The sequence below is a fragment of the Panthera onca genome, chromosome A2, assembly GCF_046562875.1.
Source record: "Panthera onca isolate mPanOnc1 chromosome A2, mPanOnc1 haplotype 2, whole genome shotgun sequence".
Classification (NCBI taxonomy): Eukaryota; Metazoa; Chordata; class Mammalia; order Carnivora; family Felidae; genus Panthera; species Panthera onca.
The window spans coordinates 24219377-24240112 of record NC_138340.1 but is presented as its reverse complement, the minus strand read 5'-3'; the positions used below and the strand labels follow the sequence as shown (position 1 = coordinate 24240112).

General features: G+C 39.6%; 1 protein-coding gene across 8 annotated transcripts in view; it reads left to right on the top strand.

The window, feature by feature from the left end:
* ERC2 (ELKS/RAB6-interacting/CAST family member 2) overlaps positions 1 to 20736 on the top strand; it is a 931006-nt gene that overhangs the window by 487226 nt on the left and 423044 nt on the right. For all 8 annotated transcript variants that reach the window (XR_013554185.1, XR_013554186.1, XM_060631335.3 and 5 more), the window contains one exon: positions 16228 to 16363. Coding sequence is in view for 6 of the 8 variants with exons in the window: in XM_060631335.3 (XP_060487318.1) it covers positions 16228 to 16363 (136 nt within the window). In the remaining 2 variants the exon portion in view is untranslated. The remainder of the gene's footprint in view (positions 1 to 16227; positions 16364 to 20736) is intronic.

Sequence of the window (20736 nt, the reverse complement as noted above, 5' to 3'; positions counted from 1 at the left end):
GGTCTGAGACTTACAATTAGTCATTGCAGCTTGTGGGATCGTTTGTGAATAACTCAATCGAGATGTGTTTTTACATAAAAGTTCCCCTTGATTAATTGCCCAGGAAATGCTTCCAGTTCATAGAGATTTGTAAATCTGTATCATAAAATATTCCATTCCCAACAGTTCAGTCAGTGAGAAACTTGTGATTTTTTTTTTTTTAACCATCATGTGTTCACGTGTTGCCAGGACTTTGCCTTTAATCGATTTCCACAAAACAACAATGTAAAAATTAAATCCCAACATCTAGAAAAGCTAGAGTTCTTTATTTCCCTTCTATATTCTAAGACATAAGTGGAGAGCCTGGTTTTTTAGAAGATCCAAATTAAAATGTGGTATTTTTAAAAAGAGAAAAGAAAGAACAAATGGAAAGAAAATCAATTAATTAAAAATACAAGCAACATAGGACTTGAGTTAAGTGGTACAAACATGCAGTAAGAATTTGACACATTATTTTCTAATAGAATGTTGCTTTCCTCATGGGCTGAACTTGGATATGTTAAATTTATAGGGGTTTTCAGTTTCTTCAGTTGGGAAAGGGGAAAATCTCTCTTGTTTCCAATTTCTTCTTTGGATGAAAAATAATTCTCATTTTATAAAATAAAACCAGAAATAATTTAGTATTTAAACTAGCAAATGAACTCACTAGTAATAGGAAACATTGCATAAAGTGAAAATATGAGGTTGAGACATTAATAGAACAGAACACTTACAGTTTTAAATGAATTCCTTTTCTTCTGCTTCATCTTAAATTTTAAATATTTTTCTTATTTATATAATTAATATTGATGATGTTTTTCTCATAGAAACGAAAAATTTTAATATGAGTTATCACTTAGTGGTGTAGGAAAATTAGTCTATACAATGTGAGTTTATATTATTTCTTATTTCAAAATTACATGACAGCTACATTTAATACAGTCGTTCGTCATTATCCTGTAGGAATTTTATACAACTTCAATAATTCCCCAAGCCTCAGCTATTCACTGGGTAAATGATTTCCTTGAATGCTGCATGAGGAGTGTGAGAGCAGGCTTCCTTCTGTCTGTCTGTCTGTCTGTCTTCACAGAGTCTCAGATGGTTTTTAGTCTCCTGTGGTGTCTTATTTTATACAATGGATAGAGCCTTTGCCTAAAGGAGAGATGCCCTCACAGTCATCACTTAGGTGTGGTGTGTGAAAGAAATATAAGTATATATAGGTATATGTAAGTTTTTATGTGTAGTAAGTTTAAGTAGTATGTGTGTGTGAACTAAATATGTGTGTGTGTATGTATGTGTATATGTGTGTATGTTTGTGTGTGTGTATCTCCTGGTGTAAGAAACAGAGCTTTTGCTGAGTTTTCTGTGGTAAGAAGAAGAAAAGATGCTTGGAACTGCTGATGAAGAATGGTGGTAGCATAGCTTTGGGAAAAAAAAATCTTATAGCCAGATAATGGTGCAGTTTTTTGTTTTTGTTTTTATTCTTATCTTCGTGGGAGGATTATCCTGGTTAGCAAGTGTTAGCAAGTGAGTTAAATCCAAGAACAATGACAGGTTAGGAAACTGACCTGAGTTGTAGAGTCTAACAGGTTGGGATGGAACCCAGCTCTGCCTTCTTCTAATTGCAGGAGCCCTCCAAGCAAGTTGCTTGCTTGCTCGCTCATCCTCATGTTTCTAGTTTATAATGGGGATGGTAATACCTACATCATAGAGTGGTCCTGAGTAATAAACATATACATTGTCCTGTCCAGAGAAATGCCGATAAAATGCTACCTTTCTTTAGCATGCATGCTGATGAACCTGAGTCCTGGTGGCTGCTGTGTGGATTTTAGATGTGACCACAATTCCTCAAAGTTGGGGCACCCTGCCCTTGGGAATTCCAGAAGTCTTGCCATCCAGGTGGAAAGTAGAAAGGGCATGAGAAAACTCCTGTGGATGCTTAGGGTTTTCCTGCATCCCTCCAGGTAAAGATCCTACCATGAGTCCAGTGTGGAAGACTGGGTCCTTTGAGTAAGTAGGCTGTGTCAGGAAGAGGAAAGCATGAGAGGGTTCAGGCATCTACAGATAGTCTCTGGAGGAAGCCTGAGAGGTTCACTGTATTTTTCAGAATCTTCCTGAAATGCGCAGAGGTCTAGGCTGGCTCTTGGTACTCTCTGACTGTTTTGGTTTGAGTAAATGTCATCAAGTAGAAGACCTTTCCATAGGCAATTGAGAGAACAGGAATGCACTGATTCACAAGAAGGATAGGTGGAGTAAGAGCTGCCCAAATATATTTTATGATTGAGAGGTGACTGGGAGTTGTCATAACTTACATAGCAGAGCTAAGTCCTGCTCTACAAACCCAGGGAGACAAGGGATGCTACATCTTTATGTCTTTATTGTTTTCAGCGCCACTTAGATCAGAACCCAGATTGGAGGCCACACAACCAGTAGAGGCAGAGGCAGACACGTGACCCACATATGACCTCCAGAACCCTTCAATCTGCCTGTCATGCTGCCTCCTAAAGTTTGAGCTTTTAATTGTGGAACTGAGATAACCCAGCACCTCAGATAGGTGCCACCTTTATGGCACTTTGTGAGTCTTGGGTCCTGGGGTTGAGGGCATTGGTAACCTTCTTTCCAACAGCTTTTTCCAGGTGTCACTGAGTAAAGGTGAGCCAGCCTGGAAGCATGGAGAACAGAAGCCACTAGTATCATTACTCTTGTCCTTATCATTAAAACTGCTCTATGGTGGCATTTATAGATCCCCTAGTATATACTGGTACGCATATTATCTCATATATTTCTCCTTTGAGTAAGTATTATTTTATTGTTCATATCCTGTTTTACAGATAAGGAAACTGATATAAAAATTAATTCACCCATCCTAGGTCCTTCAGTGAAGAAATGGTTGATCAGAGATTTAAACTCATGCAATCAGGCTTCAAGTCATGGCTCTTAAGCTCACTTTGTCCCACTGTTACTCTAGACCTGTTTCTAGCTTGAAATCAAGGACTGATCCAGGCCATCCTGATTCAGCTTGGATGACCCACTGGTGAAAAGCAAAGGAAGGGCACTATTCTGCTTCCAAGCAAAATCATCAGTTCTGTCAGGGCTGAAATTTCTTAAGGAGAGACTGAAGATCAGTGCTCTGTACCTCCCTAGGAATAATGAAATTGCTGAACCGCAGCAGAAAGGGTGACTTTCACTAGTACTGCACAAAAGGAGACATCTTAATGGAAGCTCTAATGATGAAACTTGGGGACTGACTCACCTCTCACTTCCCTCAGTATGCTGAGGGCTTTAGACATACTACCTGAGTGTGCACACGTAAGTCACTGAACTGCTCTGAGCAGTAATCTCATCGGCCATATAAGGAAGAGGGGGATTTAGCTCTTGTTCCTCCTCATTCTTAAATGCTGTCTCTATCATTTCTAGTCATGACTTTGGTGGTACCTGAGAATCTTTGTTATTGTCAGTTATGTGTTTAAAAATTAGGATGCTTTTATGTGGTACAGATGAGCACTTACGTGTGTTATTAATTATGCCTCTTTGTATAGAACATCCATAACTTGCAGATCAAATATAAACATACGACTTCATTAATTCTTGCTTAGAAAGAATCTAAGGCTAAAAGGTATGTAAAGTAAAAATATTTAAAGAAAAATATTAAGTAGCACAAGTAGTGCATGTTATAGCAAAAATCACTGAGATGATACACTAATAACTAAAACTTGAGAAACTCTCATTAACACTATTATTCCTTGGACTTTATACATCAGAGCAATAATTCAGTGGAATGATCCTTGGACAGGAAAAGGGTTTGGGTCAAATTAATAAACATATCCTGCCATGTTCCTTTTTAGAGATTCACAGTGCACTTCACAATAGTAAAGGCTCTGGAAAGTTCTGCGATGTAAGAAACCTGTTCACATTTTTTTTTTTTTTTTTTTTACATTTAAGTCCTCAAGACTTGTTTGGTCCTAACCCTTTTTTGTTTGTTTTTGTTTTTCTAAAAATTAGTGACATCCCCCAGAGCTAGTGCTGCCAGAACACTGTTGTAAACCACTGAGTTAGAACAACATCATTGAGTGGAATTGAAACAGGTGGCATCATAGTGATGGATTTTGGAAGTGGTTAATTGTGCTGAGGCAATTGTGTGGGGAAGTGGTTTGTTCTGCCTTCTCATGTAATTGGGGGGAAGTGGCTTATGCCCCCTTTGCCGATAATTCTGCCACTTTGTTATCCTTCACTGATTTTCATTTCATCCGCCACCCACCAGTGATTCTGTTTTACTCATTGTCATTAGACTAAGTTAGAAGAGATTTGAGTTATGAGAAAAAGAGTGGAAAGAACAGGCATTTATTTTTGCAGTGTGTTGTCATGGGGATAAATACTTGGGAAAGTAAAAGGATGCATAAATTTCCATAACCCCTCATTGGCCATAAGTTATGCCTTCCAAATGCCTTAGGTTGCACTGGTGAATATGGTTTGGAAGAAGTTTGAGAAATGGAAAAATGAAGTCTGTTAGATAGATACTGATCTAAATAGTTTGAAATGGACAATAAAAAGATTGTGAAGTACTTTGAAAGATTAGCACAAACAAAATAAAATAAAGGTTTAGAAAGTTTTAAGTAATTAAAGTTGTTTGTTTTTATTCTGTTCCGTGGTTTTCACCCACTTGTATAATCCCCCTCATGGGCAGGACTTGTTACTTGAATCTAACCAATAGAATGTGGCAAAGGTGGTGAGTGCCAGTCCCTTGGACAAGGTATGTTATAAGGCAAAGGTGGTGGATGGCACTCCCGTGATTACTTCACCTTGTATAGGACTCCATCTTAGGAGACTGGAGAGAGATTTGTCTGCTGGCCTTGAAGAATCAAACAGCCATACTGTGAACTGCCCATGGAGAGGGCCACATGTCAAGGAACTACGAGCAGCTTCTAGAACCTGAGGGCTGTCTCCAATTCCAGCCAACAGCCAGTAATAACTAGGAACTTCATTCATTCAGCTGCAAGAAAAAGGGATTCTTCCAACAACCCAAATGAGCCTAGAAGCACATTTTTCTCCAGTTAAGCCAACAGATAAGAAATGCAGTCTGGCTAACATCTTGATTTCAGCCTGGTAAGGCTGGAATCAGAGGGAGCAACCAAGCTGTGCCTGGACTTCTGACTCACTGAAGCTGTGAGATAATAAATAAGTGTTGTTTTAGGCTGCTAAGTTTGTGTTAAGTTGCTGCACAGCAATGGAAAACTGACTTAGTGTTAGTCTGGATTATCTTTGGGATGGTCTGATAAGCCATACCTTGGACCAGATCCTAAAGAGAGTATAACTTACTTATTGAGATTAGTGCTTTGCCTCCCTCTTAGAGAAAAAAAGATTGTAACTCTCAAAAAGGAATGTCTGGGTCTGGCTAGAATGCTCCATTTACTTTAGTGGCAAAGATCTCATAATAATGTACAATAATATTTTATTATTCTCATGTAGCATAATAGATAAGACCATGAGCTTTGGCATCATAGAAATGATCCTTCCAATTCTGGGTTTCTACTTATTAACTGTATGATATATGATGTTAGCCTAAACCTCAGGTTCTTCATCTGTGAAATGGGGATAAAAATACTCTCCATGTAAGGATGTTGTTTTGTTTAACTGAGGTTATATTTTTATAGTTCTTAAGCACTTAATATGACATCCAAAAACAGAGGGTGTTTTTATTATATGGCAATATTTTAACATTGATTTCTGGTAGGAAATAATATAAACTCTGACACGTTATTTCTGTACTTTAATTTGGAAAATCAGCATATAAGATTTTTATCTTCTTATACCTCTGCTTTGTTTTATGTCTGGGCTGCTGCAGACCAATTCCAGATTGGATGCAATAAAAATAGGTCTTGCATACATGAAGTGCCCCTGTGCTCATAGGTTGCTTTGGCTGTATATTGTCTGGGCAAATCGCCCCCAACCTCTGGCCAGACTGTGGAATGTTGGTTTCCTCCAACATTAGCCCCCCGGGGGTCAATTTTCACAGTTTCCATATGTTTTTATATTACCCCAAACTGTAAATACAACTGACACCCTACCAAATTGGCCCTAATGTGCCTGTGTCTAACAGTGGAGTTGTAGGCTTTTAGAAGAATACAATACTCCCTGGAATTGTGGCAATTATAGGAATGTTTTATTTTTAAAGTGTTTAGATTTTTTTTTTTATTTGAGAAGTAAATGATGTGCAAGAAGATATGAGTTGGGAACTGGAGAGGAGTTTTAACCTTATGTCTTAGCCCTAACTTGAGTTTGCCCCCATGTTTCCAGAAGTTCTGTCCTAAGATCTGTTACCTGTTATCTCTTATTGTTCTTGCCCTTTTGGTTTCTTCTTAGTTCCCCTTTTTGTTGAGCATCTACTTTTATCTTCACTTATTTTATCATCTCTAAACTCTTTGTCTCTGATTAAATCTGTCTGTACAGGAAGAGCCAAACTCATTATGATGCAGTGAAGTACCAGGATATGAAATACACTAAACATTTCTTATTGTAGATTCATCCATAAAACCAAATAATTTGTTCAAAAAGTGGTCACATTGAGGTTAACAGGTTCAGAGAACGGAAATTAATAGGGAAATTGCATGGCGTCCTTGTTGGTTTTGTGCTCTGCTTCGGAGCTGGGTCTTCATTTCAGTAACTGTTGCTGCCACCATGAAGTTTGAAGCTGTTAAGCTCCCACCTTCCATTCCAAGGCTCCCCTGGTAGAGAGCCAATATTCTTGGGTAATTACCTCATGTGTATCTAGTTCTCTAATAGCCAACCGAGTTGCAGCTCAGGGTATCCTATAAAGTTGGGAGTGGTGTGCCTTAAAGTGGCTGGACTACAGAACAGAGATTGTATTCTGAGAATTTCCGTTGTTATTCTTTAGACCTTTTGGGGGCGGCCTGGGAGAAGAGAAAGTGAGAGTGGTATGAAGGAACTCGGCAACATTCTCCACAGTTGTGTGGCATAGTACAGAGATTGAGGGGATGGAGGTGGCCTCTGGAGCTAGACTGACCGAGAATCCTGCCTCTGCACTCATTCGCACTACAACTTTGGGGAGTTTCCTCATCAGTAGTAGAAATAATCAAAGGACCTGCCTAATAGGGTTGTTGTGAGTATTAAGTGAGCTAGTAAGTGTAAGGTGCTTAGAGCACCTCCAATGATGTGCACATGTGCTGCCTGTGCTTATCATTACTACATAGGAGTATTAGAACATGTCTAGACCAGGGTTCAGCAAACTGTAGCCCATGGGCCAAGTCTAGCCCTGCCACCTATTCATGTAAATAAAGTTTTATTGGAACACAGCCATGCCCATTTTTGTGTATGTTATCTGTGGCTGCTTTCATAGTACAAGGACAAAGTTGAAGCAAAGTTGGTTACTTTCTACAGATGCTGTATGGTTCCCCAAGCCTAAGATATTTACTAGCCTAGCCCTTGATAGAAAAAAGTTTGCTAATCCCTATTTTTAGACTTCAGAAAGCTTTTCTCAGCAGCATAAATGAAAAAAAGGCCATCAGATTGCTGTGAACCATGTAGACTTTTAAAAGCCATCTGTTGCTTATGAATTAAATTAGGAAAGAGATACTGTACTGGGTCATTTCTTTTGGGCACGTATTTTTAGATCTTGGATTTAATTTCAAAAAAATACATTTATAGGAATGAGAACCTGTGTTGTTGTTGTGCTGGTGGCAGGTAGTAATGCCCAGTTGTATTCATCAGCTGTCCAGTCTGATTTCTTTTCACTTTGACTAGATACCATCTCATTGACAATAAGCTGATATTCATTACATGAAATTGAATTCTTCTTTATAGAAAATGCCTTTCTGGAAACAAATATGAGGGCAACCTTAATTCATATAAATCTCTAGATACACATTCCTAAATAATTTTATGGGTTCACATAAAACACCTAGCCAACACAAAGGACCTGTTTCATCCTTTGAATGAACAGGAGCAGGTTTTAGAATTAAATTCAATCCAGAATAACTCTGTTAGTGACAGCAGAGTGGGCATTGTGCTGGATTCTTTAAGAAGAGAATAAGATGGTTGAGATCACTGTAAAGAGGGTGCTTATAGCAGAACAGGGAAGACATTAAAGGATCAGAAATGTGTTGAGTTCTTAGCAAGGCAAGCACAGCATATTTTGGGAATTTGTAATATGAGGATCCAACTTTCTAGACTGACCAAGGCTTCCCAGAAGACCTCCTAATAGGGATACATATGAATTACCTGTGATATAAGGGCTGAGATGGGAATGAGGTGAAGAACTTTCTAGAAGAGGAAAGTGCTGTGCAGGGGTCCTGAGGATCTTACAACTCTGTGTATTGAGGGTGCAAATGTAAGGCCAGTGTGGCTGAGTAGAGGGAGTAGGTTGAGATAATACTTGGAGAGGCAGAAGATAGACCTAGTAGGAGTCATGAGAAGAAGCATGACTTTTTCCACAGGTAGTGGAAATCCAATGAGAAGTTTTAAGCAGCAGAGAAATGTGATTCTGTTTGTGTATCAGATACTCTTTCCCCTCTCCTATAGAGAATGAATTAAATGGACCAATTGGAGCTGGCATCATTGCCCAACTTGGAGGTGAGGGTAGCCTGGGCCAGAGAGGATGAGGTTAGAAGTTATTCCTTCAGTGTTGTGAATACCCCAAGATTTGGCCCTGTTCTGACAGTAATGCCTGCCTGGTGGTGCAACAGTCAGTAATCAGTGAAAAATGCAAATAAACGTATCATTACAAGTTGTGGGGGGTGCGCTAGAGGAAGGGCATGGAGTGTGATTGTAGCAGTTTTGGTGAAGGGAGGGGATATTGTTGGATTTGATGCCCAGAAAAGGCCCCTGTGAAGACTCTGAAGACATTGAAGTTGAGATCTGAAGGATCGAAGTCAGCCACAGAGGAGGAGTGATGGCTATAAGAGGAAAAGGTGGGGGAGCCCCAGACAGAGAGACCAGCACATGTCTGTGCTCCGTGGTGAGAGGGACCGAAAGAAGACTGGCTTTTGGATTCCGTGGGTAAAGGTGAAAATCATGTGGGATGAGGCTGGTCGGTTCCACAGATGTGTGTTTCTATTCTCTGGGAAATGGGAAACTGTTGGAGGATTGTACATCAGCAAGGACATCATCTGACTTGTTCTGAAACACTCCCTCTCGCTGCTGGCTGGAGAATGACTTAAAGGGGGCACAAGAGCAGAAACAGGGAGACCAGTGAGGAGAGAAGAGCATCATGGTCTAGGCAGGAAATAATGGTGACTTGAGGTGTTGTGGTAACAGGAGTGATGGAGGCAAAGGGTCTGCATACTCTGAGTTTCCCTGTCTGCATTCCTGCAGGGCACCAAAGCACCATGGGATAGGTGGAGCCATGGTGTCCTGCAGTAGGGGATGCTTGTGGGTCTGTCAACCTTGCTTTGGGTTCTCCTGGTGATGCCAATTTGGACCATATGGGCTGAGAAGCCTGAGCATATAGTCCAGTCTCCAGTGAGAGTAATGTAGAACATCACAACACATTTATCACTTGACAGTGAGAAAAACAATCACTCCGGGGCTACCATTCTCAGACCTACATGACCAGTCTGTGCTCTCTGGGTCATGACACCTACATGGGAAGCTAAGCAGCAAGACATTTGTTTGATGAATAGTAAATGGGAGCCAGGCTTTTTGGTCATGTGACCCTTGTAACTGTGTATGATTTGCTCACCAGCAACAGTGTCTTGTTCTTAGATGCCCCAGGATTAAACATTGAGTCCTGAGTAGTATGAAAAACAGGCCAGCCTTTTCCCTTTGAGTGTCCTGTGGGTACATGCCAGTCCTACCAAATGCATCTGGAGGAGGACAAGGGGTATCAGAGAGCACCTGGCTTTCTCCTTGGGGTCTTCCATAGGAGTCCCCTACTATCTGCTCTCTTTAGTGTAGGTACTCAGCCATTGAGGTGCATCCATTCTTAGGGTGGTGCTCCACTGATACCTGAAGGGAGGAGGTTCTTCGGGGCCAGAATAAGGGAGAACAGTTGAAGGAAGTCAGCCCTTCGGAACTTCTCCAGAGTGAAATATCTACAAGAAAAACAAATCCTTCTCTTGCTGATGGTGACCAGCTCCTGCTGTGTGACCTGCTTTGTAGGTTTTCCCAGTGTGGGTGGGGAAGTCAACAGTGGAGGGAGGGGAGAGTGCATATGGGCTCTAGAAGAGGGGGAGTTAAGTCATATTGGAGCTAAGTCCTAAGACCTTGGCCCTACTTGCTGCTCTTTGCTGGGAGGAGAGCTGGATTCAAGTAGCCACAGCTGGCCAGATACTTTGTCTTTCAGGAAGGACTATCATGCTCATGACACTTAGCACATTTGTATGTGCTATAAAAATATCTTTGGAATAGTTATGTAGCTTTCTAAAATGTATAGCTATGCCGAAATACTGAATGGTATTTGCAAGCTTTAAAAAAGTGGAATCATCTCAGTGGTTACAGTAAAAGCCGTTATTATCAGAAATTCTGCATGCAATACTCATTTTTAGCTTCCATTGTGTGTGTGGCCATCTACTTGTGCAGTCACTTCAGGATCCCAGCTCACTTACCCATGCTTGTCGTGACCTTCCTGCAATGCTTCCATTAGGTTAGCCTTACAGGAATGCATCTCATCTTATTATTAAGTAAAGCACACTGAAAGCTAAATGAATGACACAGAGGGTTTGATAATGCATTCCAAAGTCCATTGTTTGAGGCATTTCAAATAGCTGCTATTCCGATGTGGGAAGTAAGACACTAGATATGTATTCATGACATTACACAAGACATGATCACATTTATATTATGAGCTAAGAATGAAGCAGAGGAAACATGCTGGAATCTGTTGTAAGCATTTTACCTGTACTAACCTATTAGCTCTTCACAGTAACACTATGAGTTAGCTACAATTATTTCCATTTTATATATGAAGAAGCTGAAGTACAGAGAGGTTAAGAAACTTATTCATAGTCACACAGCTAGAGAGTGGTGGACTTCTGATGAGAACCCAGGCAACCAGCTCCAGAGTTTATGCTACTAGCTCCTGCCCTTCAGTGGCTCCTGGAAAATTCTTATATCCCAGAATTGTCTTCCATAGAGGTTACACCATTTTACACTCCCAGTTATACCTACATCTAGTTATTATTTAACCAAGAGAAATGAAACCATATGTCCACAAAAAATTGGTACAAGAATGTTCATTGCAACCTTATTCTCAACAGCAAAAAATTGGAAATAGCCCAAATATCCATTTAACAAGGGAATAGCTAATCAAACTGTAGTATGTTCATATAATGGAATACCACTTGATTTCAGCTATAAGATGGAACTTAGGCACAATATGAATAAGCCTCAAAAACCTTATGCTGAGTCAGAGAAGTCAGACACAAAAGGGCATGTACTGTATGATTCCATGTATATGAGTTCAAGAACACACAAAACAAATCCATGCAGATGAAATCTGGGATAGTGACCACTTCCTCTCAGGGGTCAGGGACATGAGGCTGGGTGATGGCAATGCTCTATATTTTGATTGGTCAAAAATCATCAATTTTTATACTTAATATCTGTGCATTTTCTTATATGTATTTATACCTCACTTACACACACACGCATACAGTAACACATGGGAACTCCCCCTTCTTCCCTGATCCATTCTGTTCCTCAGTGGTACAATGTTTACAGACTGGTGTGGGGTTTGCAGCAGTTTCCATTTCCATGGATATGTGTAAATAAACATTAAAATAGGCTTTTATATTTTAACATAAATAAGATCAGACTATATGTATTATTCTGCTGCCTGCTTTCTTTTTTGATTAACAATATGTCTTAAAGGTTTTTCTGTGTCCATACTTCAGTTCTTAGCTAGCTTGGAGTTCCAGAATATGAATGTGCTTGATTTCTTCAGCCAATTTCCTTCTGATGGGTGATTTGGCAGTTTTCAAATTTTTACTTTGACAGTGTAATGTCAAATTTTGTAATGAAAATTTTGTGCATAAATATTCATGCGTATGTGCAGACATTTTTGTAGGCTACTTTCCTAAATTGGGTTTTCTTGGGAAAAAGGTATGGACACTTTGGTGGATACTGCCAAATTAGTTTATAATTTTATAACCAATTTTTGTAAGTTACACTCCTCCTGACATCATATGAGAGAGCTAGATTCTGGTATCCTCTCCAACAATGGATATTATCAATCTTTTAAGATGTTTGAGAGAAGGTAGGTAAAAACAAAACAACAACAAAAAACCAGCATCTTGTTTCTGCTGAGATTAAAAAAAAAGAAGTTTTGATTTTTCTCCTTTATACACAATATACATATGAACTTAGAGTAGCATATGCACCTCTTGCTCCACACTGCCTCCCAGCTATGTGATTCTAGAGGCCATAAAGCCTGACACTTTCTCACCAATAAGTTAGGGAATACTTTCTAATTTTAATTTTAATTTTAATTTGATCCACTGTTCTAGTGAAAAATAGCAGGATTCTGTCCTCTATGATATTCATTCTTAATATAGTAGCCATTGTTGATCTTGATACCTATTGGAATTTTTTTTATTTAATCCAAATTCCTTAATGATGTGACATGACTTGCTTAATGACACTAGTCAATTTAAACGGACCCTACCACTGTACTCTCCAACCAACCTAACCCCTCCCCCATAACTGCTTTAAAAAATTTTTATTTAATGTTTATTATTTTTTTTGAGAGAGAGAGACAGACACACCATGAGCAGGGGAGGGGCAGAGAGAGAAGGAGACACCGAATCCGAAGCAGGCACAAAATCTGTCAGCACAGAGCCCGACGTGGAGCTCAAACCCACAAACCGTGAGATCACGACCTGACCTGAAGTTGGACGCTTAACTGACTGAGCCACCCAGGTGCCCCCATAACTGCTTTTTTAAAAATTTGCATCTTGGATATATTTTTAATGGTGTTTCCCTGAAGAAAAAAAGCTTATCCCTAGGAAACTTTATTTCCGAACATGGAGCAGGTCAGTCTCTGGCAGAGGCTTAGAATCTGATTTGCCTCGTGGGTGAGAATTTGGGAAGTGGGTATCAATGGCACTTTCTTCTCAGACAGTATTGCTAGAGGACTTTGCATTCTGCACCCCAGGAGTTCTAACTTCCTTAGTTTAGTACAATTGAGAGCTGTATGGAGGTTAGCCCTGTTTATCTATGCATGTGGGTTTACTTCTGCAGATGGTAGGAGATGCAGGACTGATAAGTCACCTACAGATTTTATTCTTGGAGATGCTGAAGTTATTACTAGCAAAAATCACACTGGTTGTTCCTTCAGCAAGTGTCTAGTGAGCTTCTGTGGGGGTATTTTGTCTTTATTGGGGGATCTCATATATTTAAATTTCATGAATTCTCTCCCTCTCCTCCTACCCCATAAATTGCTGTTTCAACCTGGTCTTTCAGGTAACCTTGGCTTCTCTGAGGGATACTTGAGAGAGTGACTGTCTAGTAGGTGAGGTTCTGCTCACTCTTAATCTCTTTCCCACCTCGACCAGAGCAATCCTTCTTTTCCTTTTTGGCTTTTAAGTAAGCTTTTATTAGAAGAAAGAGTTCTGCTGCTAGAAATATATTTGAAAACCATAGCACTTCTTCAAGGGAGTGTGTGTACTTTATACATATCTATTGATGCTCATGTCTACGAAGATAAGATGATAATTTTCATCACCTTGCTGTGCATGCATCCAAATAGCCAAATTCAGAGTAGTGCCATTCACAACCAAGTTTTTCTTTTCCAGTCATTCATGTCCCAAGTCAGACAGCATTTGAATTTCCAGACTTCAGTCTTCCATTTTTCTTAGCCACTTATTTGTATTTCAGGAAAGCTTTAGGGGTGCCTGAGTGGCTCAGTTGGTTAGGTGTCCAACTTTGACTCAGGTCATGATCTCATGGTTCATGAGTTCAAACCCCACATCAGGGTCTATGCGGATAGCTCAGAGCCTGAAGCCTACTTTGAATTCTGTGTGTCTCTTTCTCTCTGCCCTCCCTTACTCCTGCTCTGTCTCTCTCTCAAAAATAAATAAAAACTTAAAAATTTAGAAAAAAAAAGGAAAGCTTTAAGGGATGCATGGATTTGGGGGTTTGTTTGTTTTTTATTTTTGGATTGAAAAAAAAACTGAAATATTCCTGAAAGTAAGGTCTGTATATGTTCACACTGCCCTGAGAACTTTGTGGGAGTTCATTATGCAAATGATGTTCATGATAATAGTCTATTTTCTTTATCAGTGGTACTTGGGGTAAAAAACATTTAGCAGTTGGTTCTAGTTAAATGTGTGCTTTAAAGATATAAAAAGTATTTCTTTATAAAAATGTCCTCTACTTAAACAATCTCTCTAATAACACTGACTTATCACGTCCTATTACTGGGCACTGACCTTATTTCCTGAACTGGAAAGTGTGCTTGCCCCAGATTGGGATGAGTTTTGAAATACTATATCCTTGTTCAATTAGGAAGCAAGAGGTTGTTCTCAACATCTTTATAGTAACCAAAAGATAATTTCCTAAAAGAAGATTAGCATATAGACTTGAGTTGGTAGTTTAGAAGTTTACCTTACCTATTTGTATAGGATACAAATAAGGAAATATCAGAGAAAAATTATCTAATCCCAATGTTGACCAAGTAGATGGCTGTTCTCTCTCACCATAATCCTTTTAATAAGTGTCACTAGGAATACTAAAATCACTGCTTCAGCTGGTACTGTAAATATTCTTAAAGACCAGTGTTCAGAATATTTTCATTAGTAGGAATTCCTGATAGAAGATCATTCAGCTTAATAAACACTTCTCTTGAATTTCATTTTCTTGGAGTGGAAGGGAGTAGCCGAGTATATAATTTTATGAGGACTAGAAATAAAAGTTTCTTATTGAGAGTGTCTTCCATTTGATTAGTAATTGTTTCAATTTGACATGTTTGCTGTGTATCATCTATTCTCATCTTGTGCACATTTCCATCAGAGCAGTGATTCTCTCTTGCTTGCTCTGGGAACCAGGCTCATTGACAGCAGCTGACTTAGCAATACTGGGGAGGAGAAATTGGGGTCAGGAAGGATCCCAAAAGATTCTGCTCTGCAACCCTCCTCTTTTGGAATCAGTGCTCCTGAGCCCTCTGTACTGCCCTCCTGCCTCCTCACGTGTGAGATTAGATTTATACCAGCTGCCATGGACATGGTTGCCTAAATCTGTGGAATGTTTTGCTAAACGCTGCTGGTGAAATAGTCCACATTAAGCCTATAACTCCTCCCCCCACTTTTTTTTAACCCATCCTTTGTCTGTAGTCTTTTACTCACTTGCTTACTTTATGGTTTTGCACTTTGACATCCTGTAGATTCATTAAGAACTCTTAATCCGAACACCAGGGCTTTACTTAACATGATGATTACCCAAATTGTTATTCTGTTTGAGCTAAGTGATGACAATGTATTTGATTGGAACCTTGTAATTGTTATTTTAAAATCAAAGTAATGGATTATGATCTCAGAATAGGAACATGATCCAGAAGAATAATAATAATTAGAAGAGCAACCACTTAGAAGAAAATAAATTCTCCGTCATAGACCAGGGGCCCTTTATTCCCTGAGTCCTGCCTACCTCTGCAGTCCTAGGTTCTACCCCTCTTCCAGACCCTTGCCCTGGGCTAGCCTCACTGCAGCCTTCCAGTCCTTAGAAATAGTTGGTCCTTTCTTGCCTTGGGAATTGCACTTGCTGTTCCCTGCATTTGGGGAGCATCTCTACTGGTGACTTCTTGGCTGGCTCCTTGGAGTCTTACCCAATATTTTACCACCTTAGGGAGGTTTCCTGGCCACAGTACCTAAAGTCATCCCCCCACTCAATGCCTGTCCACACATGCAATGCACGTCATCATCTGTCACAGCATGTGATTTATCACCCCTCTCCACCCCCTGCTTAGGAAACCTAAGTTGTGTCTCCTTGGTACTGGTCTGCCTCTCCCACTAGACTTAAAGCTCCATGAGTTGGGTGAAGACTATACATACCTCATTCACTACAGCAGCCCCAGTGCCATCCTGGCACTTGGCATTAAGTGGGTGATCAATAAGTACTTGTGGTTAAATGAATTTCGGAATAATCTGAAGTTCCACCTTTTCCCGAATCCATGTCAATATATTCTATCCTTAGTACTCATGTTGTGATAACATATGATCTTCCAGTGGTTGAATTTAACCACACTCTGCTGACTTTTCTCAGGCACATGAAGGATCAGAATAAAAAGGTGGCCAACCTCAAGCACAACCAACAGTTGGAAAAGAAGAAGAATGCCCAGTTACTGGAAGAAGTCCGCAGGCGAGAAGATAGCATGGCTGATAACTCACAGCACTTGCAGGTGAGCTCAGGCTCCTCCTCTTTATACCTAAATAATTGGAGATTGACTTCCTCTGACATGCATCCTTTGCTGTGGAAAAATATGCACAGAAATGGGGGCCTTGCCTTAGCTCTGAGTCCAGCACTAACCGTGTACTCCCAGAGAACCCAATATGTCTTTACAATTATGGAGTATCATTTTCAGAATGGTGCCCAAGAAGAGCTGATTATGCTATAAAATCTAATACTGCACAGAGTCTCTTGGTTCCTATACCTCACCTTAAAAAGTAAGGGCCGCATTTATATTTTTAAGCTTAAAACATAGAAGCGTCCTCCTTTTAGAATTATATTTAAGTGGCTTTGGCGTTTGTAGAAGGGTAATGTATACGTGTTATCACAGAAGGTATTTGAAAAAGGATGCTTTCAGATAGTTTACAAAACTGGTTTTGTTTTGTTCAAAACTCTGAGGCTCTGAGGCAGATCATTATTCTGTCTTCTCTGTGGAATATAGTTATCTCTGAACGGACAGCCCTATCTGAGAAACCAACTGGCTGACTGAAAACACCAATTTTTCCTCATTAACCATCCCTATTTTTGGCAAAGGAGCTCTCCCCATGTGCTCAATAAAACATTCAGGCTAAAACAGGGCATTTGCTTTGAAGTTCCTTTATTTATTCCAATGTGCTTTAAACAGAGTAGTTTAAGTTCAACTTGGCCAGAGTTCATGTTACATTTTGCTTATTAATTAGTGTCTTTCTGTAGTTATATATCAGGTTTCCTCCTTGGAGATAGAAGAAGTTAGATAGTTTCAATATGTACTCACAGTTCATCTTTTTAATTGACCAAAAGAGAAATAAGTAATTATTCTAGGGTAGGAAATACAAGGAAATGTCTTGCACAGAGCATGGCACGTGGAGATTACTTAGTCAATATTAGTTTCTTTTTCCTCTGTATCCTAGAGCTGCCTTTATGGTTTCAGTCAAGCCCCTTTGTTTGGATACCTGATTTGGTTTGCACAGTAGTAACATCAGGTCCTTTGTTCAGGCGTGGGACCACCTTCACATGGACCATTAGCTTATTTGAATCCACAACTTCCTCCATGTTCTTGTCCCAGGATTTTGGACCTTGGTTTCCCCCCCAGTCATATGAGATATTAAATTGGAGCCTATAGACTGAGATAATGAGAACTAAAATTTGTAGAACATTTTATTGCCAGGCATACAGTCTCAGTTTTTCTTCACCACAGTGTTAGTGATTTTACATATGGTAAAATTGGAATCTCAGAAAAGTTATCAAGCGACATGCTAGTAAAAGAGTGGAGGTATACCTGACTCCGGGTCTCCCTGCTTTCAAGAAACTAATGTAGAGGAACCATAACAGTAGTAGCTATCATTTATAGAATTTTTCAGTATACTAGGTACTGTGCTGTGTACTTTATAGCACCTATTTAATTCTTATATGAGCTGGGTTAGTTGGGATTCTTAGTTGCAAGTGACAGGAACACAACTCAGTCTTAACTAAGCAAAAAAGGGCATCAGTTAACTGAATAGGACAGTTAACTGAAGGGTAGACTTCAGGCCTGACTTCATTCAGATATTCCAACAGTGGCATTAGGAATCCATCTCTACCCTACTCATAGTTGCTCTTTGTTGCTTTGATTCTTAGGAAAGCTGTCCACAGTGATGCCAACCATGGCCATCAGCAGCCAGCCTCCATTGTGAGTGCAGTCACCTTGGGGGAGGAGAAAAGTTATTTCTTAGTGGTTCTAGCAAAAGTTCAAAGAATGAAAGAATGCATATATTGACAAGGCCAGGATGTGACCACCTGGAGCTTAGAGGATAGGGGTTAGCCACACCCAAGTCATATGGGCTGAGAGTGGGAATAGGTGACTTCCCACAAAAAAGAAAGGAGTGTGTTGGTAGAAGTTATGCTGGACAGTAAAACTATAGAGTGCACTACAACCATCTACATGGTGGTTTAACTGTTATCCCATTTGATGTTTGAGAAGAAGGATGCTGAGAGGTTACGTAACTTGCCCAAGATTACTTGGCTAGTAAGTGGCAGAACCAGGACTCAAACTTAATCTGACCATCTTTAGATGGTGAGAGTTCTGGAGAAGAGTTGTAAGAGGACAACAAGAAAACTGTTGAGTGGTGGAGAGTCTTCATGGAGCGGTTGGGATTAGAGCTGGATGAGTCTGACATGGGAGGGATGCAGCAGTAGGGACAGCACTCCAGGCAAGAGAACCATCAACAAAGGTATAGAGTCTGAGTAGAGCAAGGTACAGTCAGGGCACAGAACATAGCAGACAAATTCAGTGTCGTTTTCAGTGATGTAAATATTACTATCTTTCTTTAACTGATTTTGGAGCTTGAATACCCAGGATTTATTCCAAGCTTCAGAATTTACTAGCTGAATGTGCTTGGGCAGATGACTTACTCTCCCTTGGCTTCAGTCTCCTCATCTGTAAAATGGGACTAATCACAATTACATCTACTCCAGAGTTGCTCTGAAGATTAGAGTCAATGCATATAGAGAATTTAGAATTGTACTTGGCACAATCTATGCTCATAGTAAGTGTTAATGATTAACTGTTATTATGAGAACGAAGAAAAGGTAAAAGGAACATTTTGTGAAATTGTCTATGATGTATGTGGGTATTTATACAGTTCTACTCTGTTACGTGTTGAGCATCAAAGTTGCTGTCATTTCTATTTATAGTCATTTCTTTTCTAAGGACACATCTAGTTATGGAAATTAATGTCTTGTTTTGACTCATGAACTTTTGCATAGCAATATTTTTATAAGGGGCCTTGATGACTACCTCATAGACCTATTCATAAAAGATAGCATGGTCTGGAATTACTTAGTTGCATTCCTGACCACCCCAAATAAAGGATAGCATTTGAAATGCAATAAAAAGTAATCACAATTAATTTTGATGAAAATGTCTCTGGTTAAGGTTAATAGAGAGTGAAACTCCCACTTTCTTGGATTGTTAAGCAGATATACTCAGATGCAATAATTACTGCCTTTTGAGGACAGAACTTTCCTTTCTTGGGACATTTGATTTTTTTAATGTTACTGTTGTTTTAAGTATTTCCTGTTTATGAGTTAGCTTCTTAATCCTTTTAATAAGTGTCTGTCAACTAGGATCTTGTTTGGTTGGTTACATGGGTGGTGGATTGGTTGGTAGTTATGGGATTGACACCTACTAAATTTGATTTTTTCTACACTAGTTTTTTTGTAATGGTTGGACATGCTGACTTCTTGAATCAGCCAACCAAATAGGTATCATATCCAGAGAAATATCAGGTAGAGTGTTTTCTGCAACAATAATAGCTGTTGGATCAGATTCCAAAGGAGAGATTGAAGAGATTCAGCCTGTTATTAAAATTGGAGACAAAGTTGAATATATTCAAACTAGGACATAATAGCAACAGGCAAAAACTGGGCCGTTTTAGTCCAATCTAGATATGCAGTCATGCTAAGAAACATTTCACAAACCCAACCTTCTTTAGTTCTTAGGTTTATAGTTTTATGGCAGGAGTTGCAAACTCAGATGCCTTTAGGGTCTAGGTTATTAGCATAAATAAGAAACAGGTTCACATGTAAGAAAAAATTATTATGTCTCATTCTTTCAGCCTTTTAATTTTCCTTTTTGGTGGAGATGTATCAGTTAGCAACTGCCATAATAATGCTGTGTAGCAAATCATCCCAAAACTCCATGACTTTAAAGCATCAATAGTTATTCTCACAGATTTTTCAGGCTAAGTGGCTCAGCTTCTCCAGAGTAGACTTGGGTGGGCACGCCTTTTTCTCACTGCAGGTCTGTGGGTGGCTGGAGCAGTTCCATTCCACATGTTTTTATTCTGAGACTCAGGCTGAAGGGGTGTCAGTGACTTAGGAGAAACTCTTCTGATGATAGTAGCAGAGGCACAGAGAGTAAGCAAAAACATACAAGGTTTCATAAAGCCTAGACTTAAACTGACATTTTTTCACCCCACCCCACTGGCCAAAACAAGGCACATGGCTGAGCAAATAAGCAAGGATTGGGGAAGTACTCTCCCCATGAAGAGAACATTTTACAGGGGCAGATACAAGGAAGGGTAAGGGCTTGAGGCCAATTGTTCAATCTGTCAAAAGAGATAGGATTTGTAGAAATATTTCCCTACATAAGAGAAAACAATGACATAGACATAATGAAAATTACATCCTAGTATATGGATGTGATAGAGAGTGGTAGGGACTGTGAAGAACTCAAGAGCCCATGGCTCATCAAAAGGAATTGAGACCACCAAACTTTGGCTGAATGCTGCCACAAAGGTAGGTCTAGGGTTGAGAGACCCTATGATTGCCATAAAATAGAAATTTTTATGTGGAATCTATGGGTTT